Source organism: Salmo salar, chromosome 11 (genome assembly GCF_965601325.2).
Source record: "Salmo salar chromosome 11, fSalSal1, whole genome shotgun sequence".
Taxonomy (NCBI): Eukaryota; Metazoa; Chordata; class Actinopteri; order Salmoniformes; family Salmonidae; genus Salmo; species Salmo salar.
In genome coordinates, this window is record NC_138301.1 from 112,319,091 (window position 1) to 112,338,164 (window position 19,074).

The 19,074-nt window shown below is 44.3% G+C and overlaps 1 protein-coding gene across 1 annotated transcript; it reads left to right on the top strand.

Annotated features, from left to right (window-relative positions):
- Window positions 1-780: 780 nt before the first annotated feature.
- slc34a1b (solute carrier family 34 member 1b) lies at window positions 781-17,593 on the top strand. Its single transcript, XM_045690150.2, has 11 exons — window positions 781-922; window positions 2,004-2,150; window positions 2,318-2,461; window positions 3,014-3,125; window positions 3,249-3,444; window positions 4,099-4,194; window positions 4,295-4,415; window positions 4,627-4,794; window positions 6,238-6,354; window positions 12,049-12,173; window positions 15,465-17,593. The coding sequence occupies exons 2-11, from the start codon at window positions 2,018-2,020 to the stop codon at window positions 16,374-16,376; spliced, it is 2,124 nt and encodes a 707-aa protein (XP_045546106.1). The 5' UTR covers window positions 781-922; window positions 2,004-2,017; the 3' UTR covers window positions 16,377-17,593.
- Window positions 17,594-19,074: the final 1,481 nt, after the last annotated feature.

Sequence of the window (19,074 nt, forward strand, 5' to 3'; positions counted from 1 at the left end):
AGCAAAAACGAGACCATGTTGGTATGCAGCTTTATTAACTCAATGATGATGATTATTATAATTGTTTACATTGTTTGCAAACTGATATGTGACATGTATTAGTGCCAAAATAACATGCAAAACCTGCCCTGAATGACAGGTCGCCACTGAAAAGGAGGATAACCGATTCAAAGGAAGTCACTCAAATAAGGAAATAAGAATTCAACCAAAACACAGCACACGATAGGATAAATATTTAAAGCACTTCTAAGTTAATATGTTCAAATTCAAATCCTACATCTCTATATGACTTGTGTGTGTGTGCGCGTGTCCGTGTGTGCGTGTGTGTGTGCGTGTGTGTGTGTGCGTGTGTGTGTGTGTGTGTGTGTGTGTAATCAATAATGTATTTTACATGGCATATATCTCTGTGTGAATCATCATGTTTATCTGTGGGACAGAAATCGGACGTTTCTGTCCAGGAAGCAGATTCATCATTCACAGCCGGGGGTATGACATCATTCACCAACAACTGTTCCTGTCCCGAGTGACCACACAAGTAGTGGGCAGCCAGCTCCACAGAGAGCAACGTTTGCCTGCTTCTCTAGGTCTCACCACCGGGTGTCACCCTCTGCATTCTGTTCCAACACTCGAAAAGCCAGAGTAAAGCTGAAAGAATGCTCCCCATCTCTTTCCGTATGAAAGTTGCAGCCTTTAGGCATTTGCCACATAATCAGTGAACTCTCTCTTCATATTAGCACTAAGTATAATTTAACCACCTGGAGCACATTCAATGTTTTGTGGTTAAACACGTGAGTTGCTACTTTTAGACTTTGCACCTCAGACTCAGGAGGAGACATACAAAAGCCAGGTCTCTCTCCTTCACACATTGTCAAAAGAGGAGTATACTGTCATTGTTTGGTGGTAAAGTGTTGGGCATAAGACGGTAAGACAAGTCTATCTAATAGCTGTCACTAATCTAATCAATGTTTTCATGACCAAATGATTTTGGTCATGGCCCCTGTTAACATTATCCATTGTTTGGGTTGTGAGCTAGCATGTGCTATCTAGATATATATTTTTATTCAAAGGGATTAGAGAGCTTTCGACTGGCATTGGAGATCTTTTTGTACCCACAGATGTAAAGCCTTTGAATTATTGAAGTGGAAGACTACTGGCTTGATGTTCAGCCTCCTCAGCAGCCCCAGAGACAGTGAAAACAGGATCTAAACCTTTCATCTAACACCAGGCTTTATAGTGCCGCTATGCTTTGCAGAAACAGCGCTTCGAGCTGTATTTTAAAAGCTGTAGATCCACAAAGTGCACACTCCTTAAATGCAACAAATATATTGTACTGAGAGATAACTTAATGAGAACAATTAGCATAATGAAGGAATACGATAGAAAAATCTACACCCTTTAAATTAACAAATAAATACATCAAGAATGAACCCAATGTTGACTACTTTATACAAAATAAAATTTATATTATTAAAGTCTTATTTCACCTGACCTCAGTCAACTGATCCAACTGGCTTATTGTCATATTCCTACGGTTCTGTTGGGTCCATTCTTTAGAAAGATTGCTCACCGGAGCAGTAATTTGACTTTACTGTGGTCAATAATGTAATTTCTATATTACTTCAATTGGACATAGAATCCTCTACAATAGGACGTGTTCCATGACAGCATGCCCCTCCAGGACTCATCATGTGCTCTGGTAAAGAGGAAATACCTGGGACAACAGTCACACCTGGACAGAGACATCCTTCCTGACCCCCCAAAAACCTGGCCTGAATCCCCACTCACAAAAGCACGTGTTACGTGGAGGAGGGGATGGACACATTCAGGAATGGAATATAGTGTGACTGATTTACCTGCACCACTCCAGGCACAATGTTGAAAAGTAAACCATTTAATACAGAATGTTTGTTTTCATGCATGGTTATCCATTAACCAACTAATAGTTCATCTCACTATGACAACAGCTTATCTGATATGCCGGAACTTGTTATTTTAACCTGCAGATATTGCTTCGTCAATGTCCCAGACTCAGGCAGAGAGAATGAGATCAGTTTTCATCAACGTCTCCAAGATCCCCCTGCTCCTCCTCTTCCTGTACATGTTCGTCTGCTCGCTGGATGTTTTGAGTTCTGCCTTCCAGTTAGCAGGAGGTATCCTTCCTCAGGTTCATTCATCCTGGTTGATTACTGTATGACTACTCTCCCATCAATCTCTGACTACATGAGACAAAACTTTATAGATTGCCATAAAAAAAGAAATGATTAGCCTTACCCCACAGCTGTAAATGTAAGTGGTGTGTTCCCCACTGGGTGGACAGGTAAGGTGGCTGGGGACATCTTCAACGACAACGCCATCCTGTCCAACCCGGTGGCAGGGCTGGTGGTGGGCATCCTGGTGACGGTTCTGGTCCAGAGCTCCTCTACCTCCACCTCCATTGTCGTCAGCCTCGTCTCCTCGGGACGTAAGTCACACACACACACACACACACACACACACACACACACACACACACACACACACACACACACACACACACACACACACACACACACACACACACACACACACACACACACACACACACACACACAAATGAAAGGTATTTCTTGACATGTCTCCTCAATACAAGATGAAAGAGTATTTCTTGACATGTTGCCTCAATACCAGATGAAAGGTATTTCTTGACCTGTTGCCTCAATACAAGATGAAAGGGTATTTCTTGATGTGTTGCCTCAATACAAGATGAAAGGGTATTTCTTGATGTGTTGCCTCAATACAAGATGAAAGGGTATTTCTTGATGTGTTGCCTCAATACAAGATGAAAGGGTATTTCTTGACGGGTTGCCTCAATACAAGATGAAAGGGTATTTCTTGATGTGTTGCCTCAATACAAGATGAAAGGGTATTTATTGACGTGTTGCCTCAATACAAATGAAAGAGTATTTCTATAAAAAAGATTGACTTTGTAATATAGATGAATAGTGGTTTATTGTTTTGCTCCTTGCTTGTGCAGTACTCAATGTGAGGTCTGCCATCCCAATCCTCATGGGATCCAATATTGGGACGTCCGTCACCAACACCATCGTTGCTCTGATGCAGGCTGGAGAGAGGGATGAGTTTGAACGGTAAGAAATGGCTGTGTATCCTCCTCTCCTGTAATTCCTTAGGATTTAAACAAACCCTATACCAAGTATCGCCACAGTTTGGCATCATGAATGATTTATAATAACATGGCCTGTTCATTGCAGGGCATTTGCTGGAGCGACGGTGCATGACTGTTTTAACTGGCTGTCAGTGCTGGTGCTACTGCCCCTGGAGGAAACCACAGGCCTGCTGAGAAGACTGTCTCAGGCCGTAGTTGACACCTTCCACATCAGCTCTGGAGACAAAGCCCCAGAGATGCTTAAGGTCATGACTGAACCACTCACCAAACTCATCATTCAGGTACTGAACCACTCACCAAACTCATCATTCAGGCACTGAATCACTAATCAAACTCATCATTCAGGCACTGAACCACTCACCAAACTCATCATTCAGGTACTGAACCAATCACCAAACTCATTATTCAGGTACTGAACCACTCACCAAACTCATCATTCAGGCACTGAACCACTCACCAAACTCATCATTCAGGTACTGAACCAATCACCAAACTCATTATTCAGGTACTGAACCACTCACCAAACTCATTATTCAGGTACTGAACCACTCACCAAACTCATCATTCAGGTACTGAACCACTCACCAAATTCATCATTCAGGTACTGAACCAATCACCAAACTCATTATTCAGGTACTGAACCACTCACCAAACTCATCAGTCAGGTACTGAACCACTCACCAAACTCATCATTCAGGTACTGAGGCACTCACCAAACTCATCATTCAGGTACTGAACCAATCACCAAACTCATTATTCAGGTACTGTTGGGGTTGGGCAAAATGTGTGGGTCTGCACTGTGTGGCTTTGGTCAAACACGAGTCACATGTCCAGGTATGTAGAAAGACTTATGAGCTTGTCTTTGGATCATTCATCCTTCCTTTGATCACCTCGCATTGATCGATATTATGTTTTATTCCCATTTATCCTTACAGTTGGACAAGTCTGTCATCACAGGCATCGCCATGGGAGATGAGGCCATGAGTAACAGGAGTCTGGTGAGGGTATGGTGTAAGAATCACATCCTAACGGTAAGACCAAATGCCACAGGCCTCTCTTGATGTGCAAAATATCTGGAGTCACTGGTTTGTTGGTTTCAAATACAGATGTTTCTCTCTCATCCCCCTGCAGTCCTCTGTGAATGTTTATGTTGGTGATTCCTTCAACTGTACGTCAATACAACCCTGCTGGCAAAGCAATGCAACAACCTGGACAACACAGAACATGACTCTGCTTGTAAATATAGAAAAATGTAAATCAATGTAATTTTCATTCCTGGAATTGAGCGAGTGTCAAAGTACTGTCACAGGGAAATATGTGACAGTCATACTGATTCCGCTACAGTCCTGGGGCTGCGGGCCCTGGGGCTGCGGACCCGTAGTGGGGCCTTAGTGACAGATAATCTTGACAGATAAAAGCAGCAGAGTAGAAAGACTGACCCAGTCCTCTGTTGATGTCCCTAGGCAGCCATCTGTTTGTGGACTCGTTTTTGTCCGACCTGGAAGTAGGCATCATTCTGCTAGCCTGCTCTCTTCTGCTCCTGTGCACCTGTTTGTTGCTGCTGGTCAAGCTGCTCAATTCCCTGCTCCAAGGCCAGGTGGCTAAGGCCATCCAGAGGATAATCAACACAGGTGGGTGTAATCTAAATGTGACTGGAACATTGAGCTCAGAAAACTTAGTTATGATTTATTTTTGTCCTCACTGTGGTGTATGATTGCAAAGAATATCTATTTGAAGTGGTGCCCATAGGATCTGCATAGCTTATTAGAGGTGGGGCCCATAGGCTCTGCATAGCTTATTTGAGGTGACATCCATAAGCTCTACATAGCTTATTAAAGGTGGGGTCCATAGGCTCTGCATAGCTTATTAGAGGGGGTGTCCATAGGCTCTGCATAGCTTATTAGAGGGGGTGTCCATAGGCTCTGCATAGCTTATTAGAGGGGACGCCCATTGGCTCTGCACAGCTTTTACATAAGCACTATGTAGCTATTTAGTAAGCATAGATACATTTTGGTTGTGTGAGGAAAACAAAGCAGTAACAAAACACAGAGGTAGATTATGCAGTAAGTAAAATATATATATATATTTTTTTATTTATTTCACCTTTATTTAACCAGGTAGGCTAGTTGAGTACAAGTTCTCATTCACAACTGCGACCTGGCCAAGATTAAGCAAAGCAGTGCGACACAAACAACAACACAGAGTTACACATGGAGTAAACAAACATACAGTCAATAATACAATAGAAAAAAAATCTATATACAATGTGTGCAAATGAGGTAAGATTAGGGAGGTAAGGCAGTAAATAGGCCATAGTGGCAAAATTATTACAATATAGCAAATAAAACACCGGAGTGATAGATGTGCAGAAGATGAGTGTGCAAGTAGAGATACTGGGGTGCAAAGGAGCAAAATAAATTAAATAAATAACAGTATGGGGATGAGGTAGTTGGATGGTTATTTACAGATGAGCTATGTACAGGTGCAGTGATCTGTGAGCTGCTCTGACAGCTGGTGCTTAAAGCTAGTGAGGGAGATATGAGTCTCCAGCTTCAGTGATTTTTGCAGTTCATTCCAGTCATTGGTAGCAGAGAACTGGAAGGAAAGGTGGCCAAAGGAAGAATTGGCTTTGAGAGTGACCAGTGAGATATACCTGCTGGAGCGTGTGCTACGGGTGGGTGCTGCTATGGTAACCAGTGAGCTGAGATAAGGCGGGGCTTTACCTAGCAAAGACTTATAGATGACCTGGAGCCAGTGGGTTTGGCGACGAATATGAAGCGAGGGCCAGCCAACAAGAGCATACAGGTCGCAGTGGTGGGTAGTATATGGGGCTCTGGTGACAAAACGGATGGCACTGTGATAGATTGCATCCAATTTGCTGAGTAGAGTGTTGGAGGCTATTTTGTAAATGACATCGCCGAAGTCAAGGATCGGTAGGATAGTCCGTTTTACGAGGGTATGTTTGGCAGCATAAAATAACAATCCCAGCATCTGACATATTTCCCTTGAAAGCTCTTTACTGAAACTCCACATACTGTAAGTAATATGAATCTCCCCTCTCTCCCCTCCTCCAGACTTCCCCTACCCGTTTGGCTGGCTGGCAGGTTACCTGGCCATCCTGGTGGGGGCTGGCATGACCTTTGTGGTCCAGAGCAGCTCAGTGTTCACCTCTGCCATCACTCCTCTCATAGGTGAGTGTTACGAATACTATTTACCATGCAGATCACTTTGTAAGTTCTGGGCTCATAGGAGTGCTGATCTACGACTAGATTCAGAGTCATTAACCGGTACCTACAAAGCAGATCATTGTTTTTATTTAGGTCATACAGTGCCTTTAGAAAGCATTCAGACCCCTTGACTTTTCCACATGTTGTTATGTTACAGCCTTATTCTAAATTGGACTAAATACAAAAAAATCCTCAGCAAACTACACACAATATCCCATAATGACAAAGGGAAAACAGGTTTACATTTTTTTTGCACATTTATTAAAAATAAAAACCCTTTGCTATGAGACTCGAAATTGTCAGGTGCATCCTGTTTTCATTGATCATCCTTGAGATGTTTCTACAACTTGATTGGAGTCCACCTGTGGTAAATTCAATTGGTTGGACATGATTTGGAAAGACACACACCTGTCTATTTAAGGTCCCACAGTTGACAGTGCATGTCAGAGAAAAAACCAGGCCATGAGTGTCAGGTTTCAGGTAGACCCAAATGCAGACTGTGTTGAAGTAACAAAGCTTATTGCAGCAACAGGGGCAAGCACATGACAGGTCAAGGCAGGAAGGGGTCGATAATCCAGAGTAGAGGGCAATGGTACAGGATGGCAGTCAGGCTCAGGGTCAGGGCAGGGCAGAGAGGTCAGGCAGGCGGGCTCAGAGTCAGGACAGGCAAGGGTCAAAACCAGGAGGGCAAGAAACAGAGACAGGGGAAAAGCAGGAGGTGAGACAAAACGCAGGTTGACTTGACAAACAAGATGAACTGGCAACAGACAAACAGAGAACACAGGTATACAGTTGAAGTAGGAAGTTTACATACACTTAGGTTGGAGATATTAAAACTCATTTTTCAACCACTCCACAAATTTCTTGTTAGCAAATTATAGTTCTGGCAAGTCGGTTAGGACATTTACTTTGTGCATGACACAAGTAATTTTTCCAACAATTTTTTACAGACAGATTACTTCACTTATTATTCACTGTATCACAATTCCAGTGGGTCAGAAGTTTACATACACTAAGGACTGTGCCTTTAAACAGCTTGGAAAATTCCAGAAAAGATGTCATGGCTTTAGAAGCTTCTGATAGGCTAATTGACATCATTTGAGTCAATTGGAGGTGTACCTGTGGATGTATTTCAAGGCCTACCTTCAAACTCAGTGCCTCTTTGCTTAACATCATGGGAAAAGAAATCAGGACAAATTAGCCAAGACCTCAGAAAAACAATTGTAGTGCTTCACAAGTCTGGTTCATCCTTGGGAGCAATTTCCAAACGCCTGAAGGTACCACGTTCATCTGTACAAACAATAGTACGCAAGTATAAACACCATGGGACCACGCAGCCGTCATACCACTCAGGAAGCAGACGGGTTCTGTGTCCTAGAGATGAATGTACTTTGGTGCGAAAAGTGCTAATCAATCCCAGAACAACAGCAAAGGACCTTGTGAAGATGCTGGAGGAAACAGGTACAAAAGGATCTATATCCACAGTAAAACGAGTCCTATGGCAGCATCATGTTGTGGGGGTGCTTTGCTGCAGGAGGGACTGGTGTACTTCACAAAATAGATGGCATCATGAGGCAGGAAAATTATGTGGATATATTGAAGCAACATCTCAAGACATCAGTCAGGAAGTTAAAGCTTGGTCCCAAATGGTCTTCCAAATGGACAATGACCCCAAGCATACTTCCAAAGTTGTGGCAAAATGGCTTAAGGACAACAAAGTCAAGGTATTGGAGTGGCCATCAAAAAGCCCAGACCTCAATCCTATAGAAAATTTGTGGGCAGAACTGAAAAAGCATGTGTGAGCAAGGAGGCCTAGAAACCTGACTCAGTTACACCAGCTCTGTCAGGAGGAATGGGCCAAAATTCACCCAACTTATTGTGGGAAGCTTGTGGAAGGCTCCCCGAAACATTTGACCCAAGTTAAACAATTTAAAAGCAATGCTACCAAATACTAATTGAGTGTATGTAAACTTCTGAACCACTGGAAATGTGATGAAAGAAATAAAAGCTGAAATAAATAATTCTCTCTACTATTATTCTGACATTTCACATTCTTAAAATATAGTGGTGATCCTAACTGACCTAAGACAGGGACGTTTTACTAGGATTAAATGTCAGGAATTGTGAAAAACCGAGTTTACATGTATTTGGCTAAGGTGTATGTAAACTTCCAACTTCAACTGTGAGTACCCAGGGGATAATAGGGAAGATGGGCGACACCTGGAGGGCGGTGGAGACAATTGGAAGGACAGGTGAAACAGATCAGGTCGTGACAATGAGATTGAAGGAATTGTCCGTACAGCTCTGAGACAGGATTGTGTTGAGGCAAAGACCTGGGGACGGGTGCCACAAAAATTCTGCAGTATTGAAGGTCCCCAAGAACACAGTGGCCTCCATCATTCTTAAATTGAAGAAGTTTGGAACCACCAAGACTCTTCCTAAAGCTGGCCGCCGGGCCAAATTGAGCAATCAGGGGAGATGGGTCTTGGTCAGGGAGGTGAAAAAGAGCCTGATGGTCACTCTGACAGAGCTCCAGAGTTCTTCTGTGGAGTTGGGACAACCAGCTCTGCAGCACTCCACCAATCAGGCCCTTATGGTAGAGTGGCTAGACAGAAGCCACTCCTCAGTAAAAGGCACATGACAGCCCGTTTGGAATTTGCCATCAGATTCTCTGGTCTGATGAAACCAAGATTGAACTCTTTGGCCTGAATGGCAAGCGTCACGTCTGGAGTAAACCTGGCACCATCCTTTCGGTGAAGCATTCTGGTGGCAGCATCATGCTGAGGGGATGTTTTTCAGCGGCAGGGACTAGTCAGGATCGATGGAAAGATGAACGGATCAAAGTACAGAGAGATCCTTGATGAAAACCTGCTCCAGAGTGTTCAGGACCTCAGACTGGGACGAAGGTTCCCCCTCCAACAGGACAACGACCCTAACCACACAGCCAAGACAACGCAGGAGTGGCCACTGCGTTGAGTGGTCTCTGAAGGAGTGGTCTCTGAATGTCCTTGAGTGGCCCAGCCAGAGCCCGGACTTAAACTCCATCGAGCAACTCTGGAGAGACCTGAAAATAGCTGTGCAGCAACGCTCCCAATCAAACCTGACAGGGCTTGAAAGGACCGGCAGAGAAGATTGGGAGAAACTCCCTCCAAATACAGGTGTGCCAAGCTTGTAGTGTCTTACCCAAGAAGACTCGAGGCTGTAATCGCTGCCAAAAAGTGCTTCAAGAAAGTACTGAGTAAAATATTCTGAATACTTATGTAATGGGATCTGTTTTTGCTTTGTCATTATGGGGTATTGTGTGTAGATTGATGAGAAAAAAATTGTTTTAATCAAGTTTAGGATAAGGCTGTAACGTAACAAAATGTGGATAAAGTCAAGGGGTCTGAATTTTTTAGCTCCCAAGCACGGCCCACTTGTAAAACTGTAATAAACTACTACTTCTTTTCCAGGGTTAGAACTTATAAACAAGGCTGCATGGGATTTCTCTTAACGTGACTCTGTGCAGCCAATGGCAATGTTCGCTTTAGGTATAACGCCGGGAGCCGCTTCTGGATTTGACAGCTCAACCGCAGTTCCACCTCCGACATGTCAAAACAACAGGGAATCGGCTAGAGCGAATCTGATTGAATCTAGCCTCTAGAATCAGCCCCAGTGTCTATGTAATCTTATTCATTATAATCTAATATACAAAACTGATCCTAGATCAGCACTCCTACTCTGAGACGCTTAAGAATACGGGCCCTGGAATCTTCCAAGCTAAAGGTATTCTGTAGACAGCTGACCTGAGCAGGAGATCAAATGACTCATTCCTCTGGTGGTGATAGTGACACATATGAGTTCATGAGGAGGTGGCACTAGTTTCTCTTTAAGCCTTTGTGAGGTATTACTTTTCTCATGAATTTCACTTTTTTTACGTGTGTGTGTGTGCGGGGGGGGGGGCATTAACCCAATTGAAAAATGCAGGGCTTGTTTTTGCTCTATTTGTTGATGAAACACTTACAGGAGAAACAAGAGGTCATACTAATATGAATTAAGGTAGGTTTTGTTTGGGAATGAATGATGTGTGTGATGATGGAGCCAGGTGTATTATTTGCTAGAGAGTGGAGGATCCATTTCATGCTGTCTAATCCCCGGCACTCTCTGGGGGATAGATCTACCTCAGTGTTCTGAGATCAGCAATAATTAACTGCACAGTGGCTGGACTCTCCCACGGAGCATGGGAGTGAGCTGTGGCTCCATGGAATCCCTATTTCTGGGCTGCCCAGAGTTTAAGCAGGCACGGAGACAAAGTCTTTCTCACACAGAATAGCTACTGCTATTCAAATCAAATCAAACTTTATTTGTCGCATGCGCCGAATACAACGTGTAGACCTTACTGTGAAATGCTTACTTACAAGCCCTTAACCAACAGGTAGACCTTACTGTGAAATGCTTACTGACAAGCCCTTAACCAACAGTGCAGTTCAAGAAGAGTTAAGTAAATATTTACTAAGTACACTAAAGTAAAAAATTATAAAAAGTAACACAATAACATAACAATAACGAGGCTATATACAGGGTTACCGGTACCGAGTCAGTGTGCAGGGGTACAGGTTTGAGGTAATTTGTACATGTAGGTAGGGGTGAAGTGACTATGCATAGATAATAAACAGCGAGTAGCAGTAACAACAGTATACAGGGGGGGTTGTCTGGTGGTGATTGTATTAATTGTTCAGCAGTCTTATGGCTTGGGGGTAGAAGCTATTGAGGAGCCTCTTGGTCCTAGACTTGGCGCTCCAGTACCGCTTGCCGTTTGGTAGCAGAGATAACAGTCTATAACTTGGGTGACAGGAGTCTCTGACAATTTTTGGGGCTTTCCTCTGACACCGCCTATTATATAGGTCCTGGATGGCAGGAAGCTTGGCCCCAGTGACGTACTGGGCCGTTCACATTACCCTCTGTAGCGCCATGCGGTCAGATGCCGAGCAGTTGCCATACCAGGCAGTGATGCAACCGGTCAGGATGCTCTCGATGGTGCAGCTGTAGAACCTTTTGAGGATCTGGGGACCCATGCCAAATCTTTTCAGTCTCCTGAGGGGAAAAGGTGTTGTCGTGCCCTCTTCACGACTGTCTTGGTATGTTTGGACCATGATAGTTCGTTGGTGATGTGGACACCAAGGAACTTGAAAGTCTCGACCCACTCCACTACAGCCCCGTTGATGTTAATGGGGGCCTGTTCATCCCGCCTTTTCCTGTAGTCCACGATCAGCTCCTTTGTCTTGCTCACATTGAGGGAGAGGTTGTTGTCCTGGCACCACACTGCCAGTTCTCTGACCTCCTCCCTGTAGGCTGTCTCATTGTTGTCGGTGATCAGGCCTACCTACCACTGTTGTGTCGTCAGAAAATGTAAGGATGGTGTTGGAGTCGTATTTGACCACGCAGTCGTTGGTGAACAGGGAGTACAGGAGGGGACTAAGTACACACGCCTGAGGGTCCCCTGTGGTGAAGATCAACTTATCAGACGTGTTGTTGCTCCAGCCAACAGTTCCTTAACTGGAACTAGATAATGCTGTCTCCTCACCAACCATGTGATTCCTCTACTAAATAAAGCTTCAGTCTATGGAGTTGCAGCCCCATCACATGGCTCTGTAATGCCATTGTACTTTGTGCTCTCAGGTATTGGTGTTATCAGCATTGAACGTGCCTACCCTTTGACCCTGGGGTCAAACATTGGCACAACCGCTACAGCTATCCTGGCAGCATTGGCAAGCCCAGGGGACACGCTGGCTGCAGCTTTCCAGGTACAGAAATCTCATCCTTTTACACTGGAACTTAACATTACTGTTTTTGTTATCCTTTCCAATCAATCAATCAATCAAATGTATTTATAAAGCCCTTTTTACATCAGCCAAAAACTCAGCCTAAAACCCCAAACAGCAAGCAATGCAGATGTAGAAGCACGTTTACAGGGTCTTCTGTCCTATCATGTCTCTGTCATTACGTTACCCTGATCTGTTTACCAGGTTTTCTGCCCTATCATATCTCTCTCATTACATTACCCTGGTCTGTTTACACGGTCTTCTGTCCCATCATATCTCTGTCATTACGTTACCCTGGTCTGTTCTACAGGGTCTTCTGTCCCATCATGTCTCTGTCATTACATTACCCTGGTCTGTTTACACGGTCTTCTGTCCCATCATATCTCTGTCATTACATTACCCTGGTCTGTTCTACAGGGTCTTCTGTTCCATCATATCTCTCTCATTACATTACCCTGGTCTGTTCTACAGGGTCTTCTGTTCCATCATATCTCTCTCATTACATTACCCTGGTCTGTTTACACGGTCTTCTGTCCCATCATATCTCTGTCATTACGTTACCCTGGTCTGTTCTACAGGGTCTTCTGTCCCAGCATATCTCTCTCATTACATTACCCTGGTCTGTTTACATGGTCTTCTGTCCCATCATATCTCTGTCATTACATTACCCTGGTCTGTTCTACAGGGTCTTCTGTCCCAGCATATCTCTGTCATTACATTACCCTGGTCTGTTTACATGGTCTTCTGTCCCATCATATCTCTGTCATTACATTACCCTGGTCTGTTCTACAGGGTCTTCTGTTCCATCATATCTCTCTCATTACATTACCCTGGTCTGTTCTACAGGGTCTTCTGTTCCATCATATCTCTGTCATTACATTACCCTGGTCTGTTTACACGGTCTTCTGTCCCATCATATCTCTGTCATTACATTACCCTGGTCTGTTCTACAGGGTCTTCTGTTCCATCATATCTCTGTCATTACATTACCCTGGTCTGTTCTACAGGGTCTTCTGTTCCATCATATCTCTCTCATTACATTACCCTGGTCTGTTCTACAGGGTCTTCTGTTCCATCATATCTCTCTCATTACGTTACCCTGGTCTGTTCTACAGGGTCTTCTGTTCCATCATATCTCTGTCATTACATTACCCTGGTCTGTTCTACAGGGTCTTCTGTTCCATCGTATCTCTGTCATTACATTACCCTGGTCTGTTCTACAGGGTCTTCTGTTCCATCATATCTCTGTCATTACATTACCCTGGTCTGTTCTACAGGGTCTTCTGTTCCATCGTATCTCTGTCATTACATTACCCTGGTCTGTTCTACAGGGTCTTCTGTTCCATCATATCTCTGTCATTACATTACCCTGGTCTGTTCTACAGGGTCTTCTGTTCCATCATATCTCTGTCATTACATTACCCTGGTCTGTTCTACAGGGTCTTCTGTCCCAGCATATCTCTCTCATTACATTACCCTGGTCTGTTCTACAGGGTCTTCTGTTCCATCATATCTCTCTCATTACATTACCCTGGTCTGTTCTACAGGGTCTTCTGTTCCATCATATCTCTGTCATTACATTACCCTGGTCTGTTCTACAGGGTCTTCTGTTCCATCATATCTCTGTCATTACATTACCCTGGTCTGTTCTACAGGGTCTTCTGTTCCATCATATCTCTGTCATTACGTTACCCTGGTCTGTTCTACAGGGTCTTCTGTTCCATCATATCTCTGTCATTACATTACCCTGGTCTGTTCTACAGGGTCTTCTGTCCCATCATATCTCTGTCATTACATTACCCTGGTCTGTTCTACAGGGTCTTCTGTTCCATCATATCTCTCTCATTACATTACCCTGGTCTGTTCTACAGGGTCTTCTGTTCCATCATATCTCTGTCATTACATTACCCTGGTCTGTTCTACAGGGTCTTCTGTTCCATCGTATCTCTGTCATTACATTACCCTGGTCTGTTCTACAGGGTCTTCTGTTCCATCATATCTCTGTCATTACATTACCGTGGTCTGTTCTACAGGGTCTTCTGTTCCATCATATCTCTGTCATTACATTACCCTGGTCTGTTTACACGGTCTTCTGTCCCATCATATCTCTGTCATTACATTACCCTGGTCTGTTCTACAGGGTCTTCTGTTCCATCGTATCTCTGTCATTACATTACCCTGGTCTGTTCTACAGGGTCTTCTGTTCCATCGTATCTCTGTCATTACATTACCCTGGTCTGTTCTACAGGGTCTTCTGTCCATCATATCTCTGTCATTACATTACCCTGGTCTGTTCTACAGGGTCTTCTGTCCCATCATATCTCTGTCATTACATTACCCTGGTCTGTTCTACAGGGTCTTCTGTTCCATCATATCTCTCTCATTACATTACCCTGGTCTGTTCTACAGGGTCTTCTGTTCCATCATATCTCTGTCATTACATTACCCTGGTCTGTTCTACAGGGTCTTCTGTTCCCATCATATCTCTGTCATTACATTACCCTGGTCTGTTCTACAGGGTCTTCTGTTCCATCATATCTCTGTCATTACATTACCCTGGTCTGTTCTACAGGGTCTTCTGTTCCATCATATCTCTGTCATTACATTACCCTGGTCTGTTCTACAGGGTCTTCTGTTCCATCATATCTCTGTCATTACATTACCCTGGTCTGTTCTACAGGGTCTTCTGTCCCATCATATCTCTGTCATTACATTACCCTGGTCTGTTCTACAGGGTCTTCTGTCCCATCATATCTCTGTCATTACATTACCCTGGTCTGTTCTACAGGGTCTTCTGTTCCATCATATCTCTGTCATTACATTACCCTGGTCTGTTCTACAGGGTCTTCTGTTCCATCATATCTCTGTCATTACATTACCCTGGTCTGTTCTACAGGGTCTTCTGTTCCATCATATCTCTGTCATTACATTACCCTGGTCTGTTCTACAGGGTCTTCTGTCCCATCATATCTCTGTCATTACATTACCCTGGTCTGTTTACACGGTCTTCTGTCCCATCATATCTCTGTCATTACATTACCCTGGTCTGTTCTACAGGGTCTTCTGTCCCATCATATCTCTCTCATTACATTACCCTGGTCTGTTCTACAGGGTCTTCTGTTCCATCATATCTCTGTCATTACATTACCCTGGTCTGTTCTACAGGGTCTTCTGTTCCATCATATCTCTCTCATTACATTACCCTGGTCTGTTCTACAGGGTCTTCTGTTCCATCATATCTCTGTCATTACATTACCCTGGTCTGTTCTACAGGTCGCCTTGTGTCATTTCTTCTTCAACATACTGGGCATTCTGCTGTGGTACCCTGTGCCCACCACCCGCCTGCCCATCCGTATGGCCAGGACTCTGGGGCAGCGCACAGCCAAGTATCGCTGGTTTGCTGTACTCTACCTGCTTCTGTGCTTCCTGCTCCTGCCCTCGCTCGTCTTCGCCCTCTCCATGGCAGGCTGGCAAATGATGGCTGGGGTGGGCGTGCCCTTCGCTGCGGCCCTCCTCTTGGTGTCTGTGGTGAACATGCTGCAGGTTCACAGGCCAGGGTGTCTGCCAGTGAGGCTGCAGAGCTGGGACTTCCTACCTGTCTGGATGCATTCCCTTCAACCCCTGGATACCCTAATCACCAAGGTGACCCTGTGCTGCGCTAAAGGAGCCAGCGAGCCTGGTCTGATACAGTGCTCCATGGACCATGATGGTCCTCAGAAGAGGAGCCACATGGCTTTGGACAACCTTGTTCTGTGTTACATAGACGAAGCCCCCACAGTGGTAATGTCCCAGGGGGCAGACGAAGCCCCCACAGTGGTAATGTCCCAAGCAGCAGACAAAGCCCCCACAGTGGTAATGTCCCAGGGGGCAGACAAAGCCCCCACAGTGGTAATGTCCCAGGGGGCAGACAAAGCCCCCACAGTGGTAATGTCCCAGGGGGCAGACAAAGCCCCCACAGTGGTAATGTCCCAGGCAGCAGACAAAGTCCCCACAGTGGTAATGTCCCAGGGGGCAGACAAAGCCCCCACAGTGGTAATGTCCCAGGCAGCAGACAAAGCCCCCAAAGTGGTAATGTCCCAGGGGGCAGACGAAGCCCCCACAGTGGTAATGTCCCAGGCAGCAGACAAAGCCCCCACAGTGGTAATGTCCCAGGGGGTGAACAGGGTCAGGAGCACACGTCTGTAGAACATATGACACTGGAACAACAGAAAAACAGAGCAGAATATCTTGTGAAAGCAGCATCGTGGACTGCAAGAAATGTGCAGTGATGATCTAATGTTATGGAACAACGAGACTGGAGCAGAAAACTGTAGGAGCTTGTGGTTGCATGAAAACATGACCCCACTCACAGTCAGTTCTTTTATGGATTGCGGAAATCATGCATGATGCAAGCAGTTACAAAACAGTGTTTACTGTAGTTGAGTTATGTCACACACTGTACAAAGCCAAGGAATCATTAAGAGTTTATTATTTACTCACAGTAACTCTATTTCCAGACAAATGTTTGGGCCTATAGCCAACAGGACATATGTATTATACCATCATTTCCCACAATCAGGATAGAATTTCACTTTCTGTCAAAACAAACACTTCTTCCTCTTTGCTATCAGTCAGGAGAGGCAGTAAATGTCTGTCTCTCTGCTGAAAATGCAGGAAGTCTGATTGAATAGAATGACAAAAACCACTCAGCCAATTAAAAGGCCTTAAAAAAAGAATACAAGTTATGCATATGAATGGCTGCGTAATTGAAGCTATATAGGAGGGAATGGACGCCTCCACTCGCTAATTATAAAGCGACGGGGCTCTGAATGGTTGATTAAACATCCATTTGGTGGCATAATGGCAAGTGATTTCCCCAGTTTCAATACATTTTAGGCTTAACGTCTCCTCGCTACTCTTTGAACAATTGGTACTTTAACCACATGCATATTCCAGAGAGTTAAAATGAGATGATTTGATCATTTTGTTCAAAATCACAATTATTGTACATATAGGAGTTTCATATTTGGCATGAGATGGGAAGCAATTGTTATATATGCTAAATGTATCAAGTCAACTGTGTGTAACACAGAAAGACATGATTCTGCCTTTCCTATTTAAAAGACACAGTAGAGCAGGGCAAATGGCTTTTCACCGGACCAGTTTTTCCAACCGAGCTGAGACAGACAAGAGAGTTGCCAGTGTCATGAAACTAGAAGCTAGAATAGAATTTAGTAATAATTCAGAATATACCACATCTAACAGTCAGCAGATAGGGAGTTTGATATCATCCGTAATAGCCAAGGACGATAGATGAAGAGCAGCCATGAGATGGCATGTTTTTATTAGATAAAAAGTTCTTGAGGCAGACCTATTTTAAGTGTAGGCTACTTTTCTTGTGACAGAAGCCTACAGAGCCTTCCAGTACAGAGCCCTAGACTACATTTTACAGAACAGAGCCCTAGACTACATCTTACAGTACAGAGCTCTAGACTACATCTTACAGTACAGAGCCCTAGACTACAGCTTCCAGTACAGAGCCCTACACTACATCTTACAGTACAGAGCCCTAGACTACATCTTACAGTACAGAGCCCTAGACTACAGCTTACAGTACAGAGCCCTAGACTACAGTTTACAGTACAGAGCCCTAGACTACATCTTACAGTACAGAGCCCTAGACTACATCTAACAGTACAGAGCCCTAGACTACATCTTACAGTACAGAGCCCTACACTACATCTAACAGTACAGAGCCCTACACTACATCTTACAGTACAGAGCCCTACACTACATCTTACAGTACAGAGCCCTACACTACATCTAACAGTACAGAGCCCTACACTACATCTTACAGTACAGAGCCCTACACTACATCTAACAGTACAGAGCCCTACACTACATCTTACAGTACAGAGCCCTACACTACATCTTACAGTACAGAGCCCTACACTACATCTTACAGTACAGAGCCCTAGACTACATCTTACAGTACAGAGCCCTAGACTACATCTTACAGTACAGAGCCCTACACTACATCTTACAGTACAGAGCCCTACACTACATCTTACAGTAAAGAGACCTAGACTACATCTTCCAGTACAGAGCCCTACACTACATCTAACAGTACAGAGCCCTACACTACAGCTTCCAGTACAGAGCCCTACAATACATCTTACAGTACAGAGCCCTAGACTACATCTAACAGTACAGAGCCCTACACTACAGCTTACAGTACAGAGCCCTAGACTACATCTAACAGTACAGAGCCCTACACTACATCTTACAGTACAGAGCCCTACACTACATCTTCCAGTACAGAGCCCTACACTACAGAGCCATAGACTACATCTTACAGTACAGAGCCCTACACTACAGCTTCCAGTTCAGAGCCCTAGACTACATCTTACAGTACAGAGCCCTAGACTACATCTTACAGTACAGAGCCCTACACTAAATCTTACAGTACAGAGCCCTACACTACAGCTTCCAGTACAGAGCCCTAGACTACATCTAACAGTACAGAGCCCTAGACTACATCTAACAGTACAGAGCCCTAGACTACATCTTACAGTACAGAGCCCTAGACTACATCTTACAGTACAGAGCCCTACACTAAATCTTACAGTACAGAGCCCTACACTACAGCTTCCAGTACAGAGCCCTAGACTACATCTAACAGTACAGAGCCCTAGACTACATCTTACAGTACAGAGCCCTAGACTACATCTTACAGTACAGAGCCCTAGACTACATCTTACAGTACAGAGCCCTACACTACATCTTACAGTACAGAGCCCTACACTACATCTAACAGTACAGAGCCCTACACTACATCTTACAGTACAGAGCCCTAGACTACATCTTACAGTACAGAGCCCTAGACTACATCTTACAGTACAGA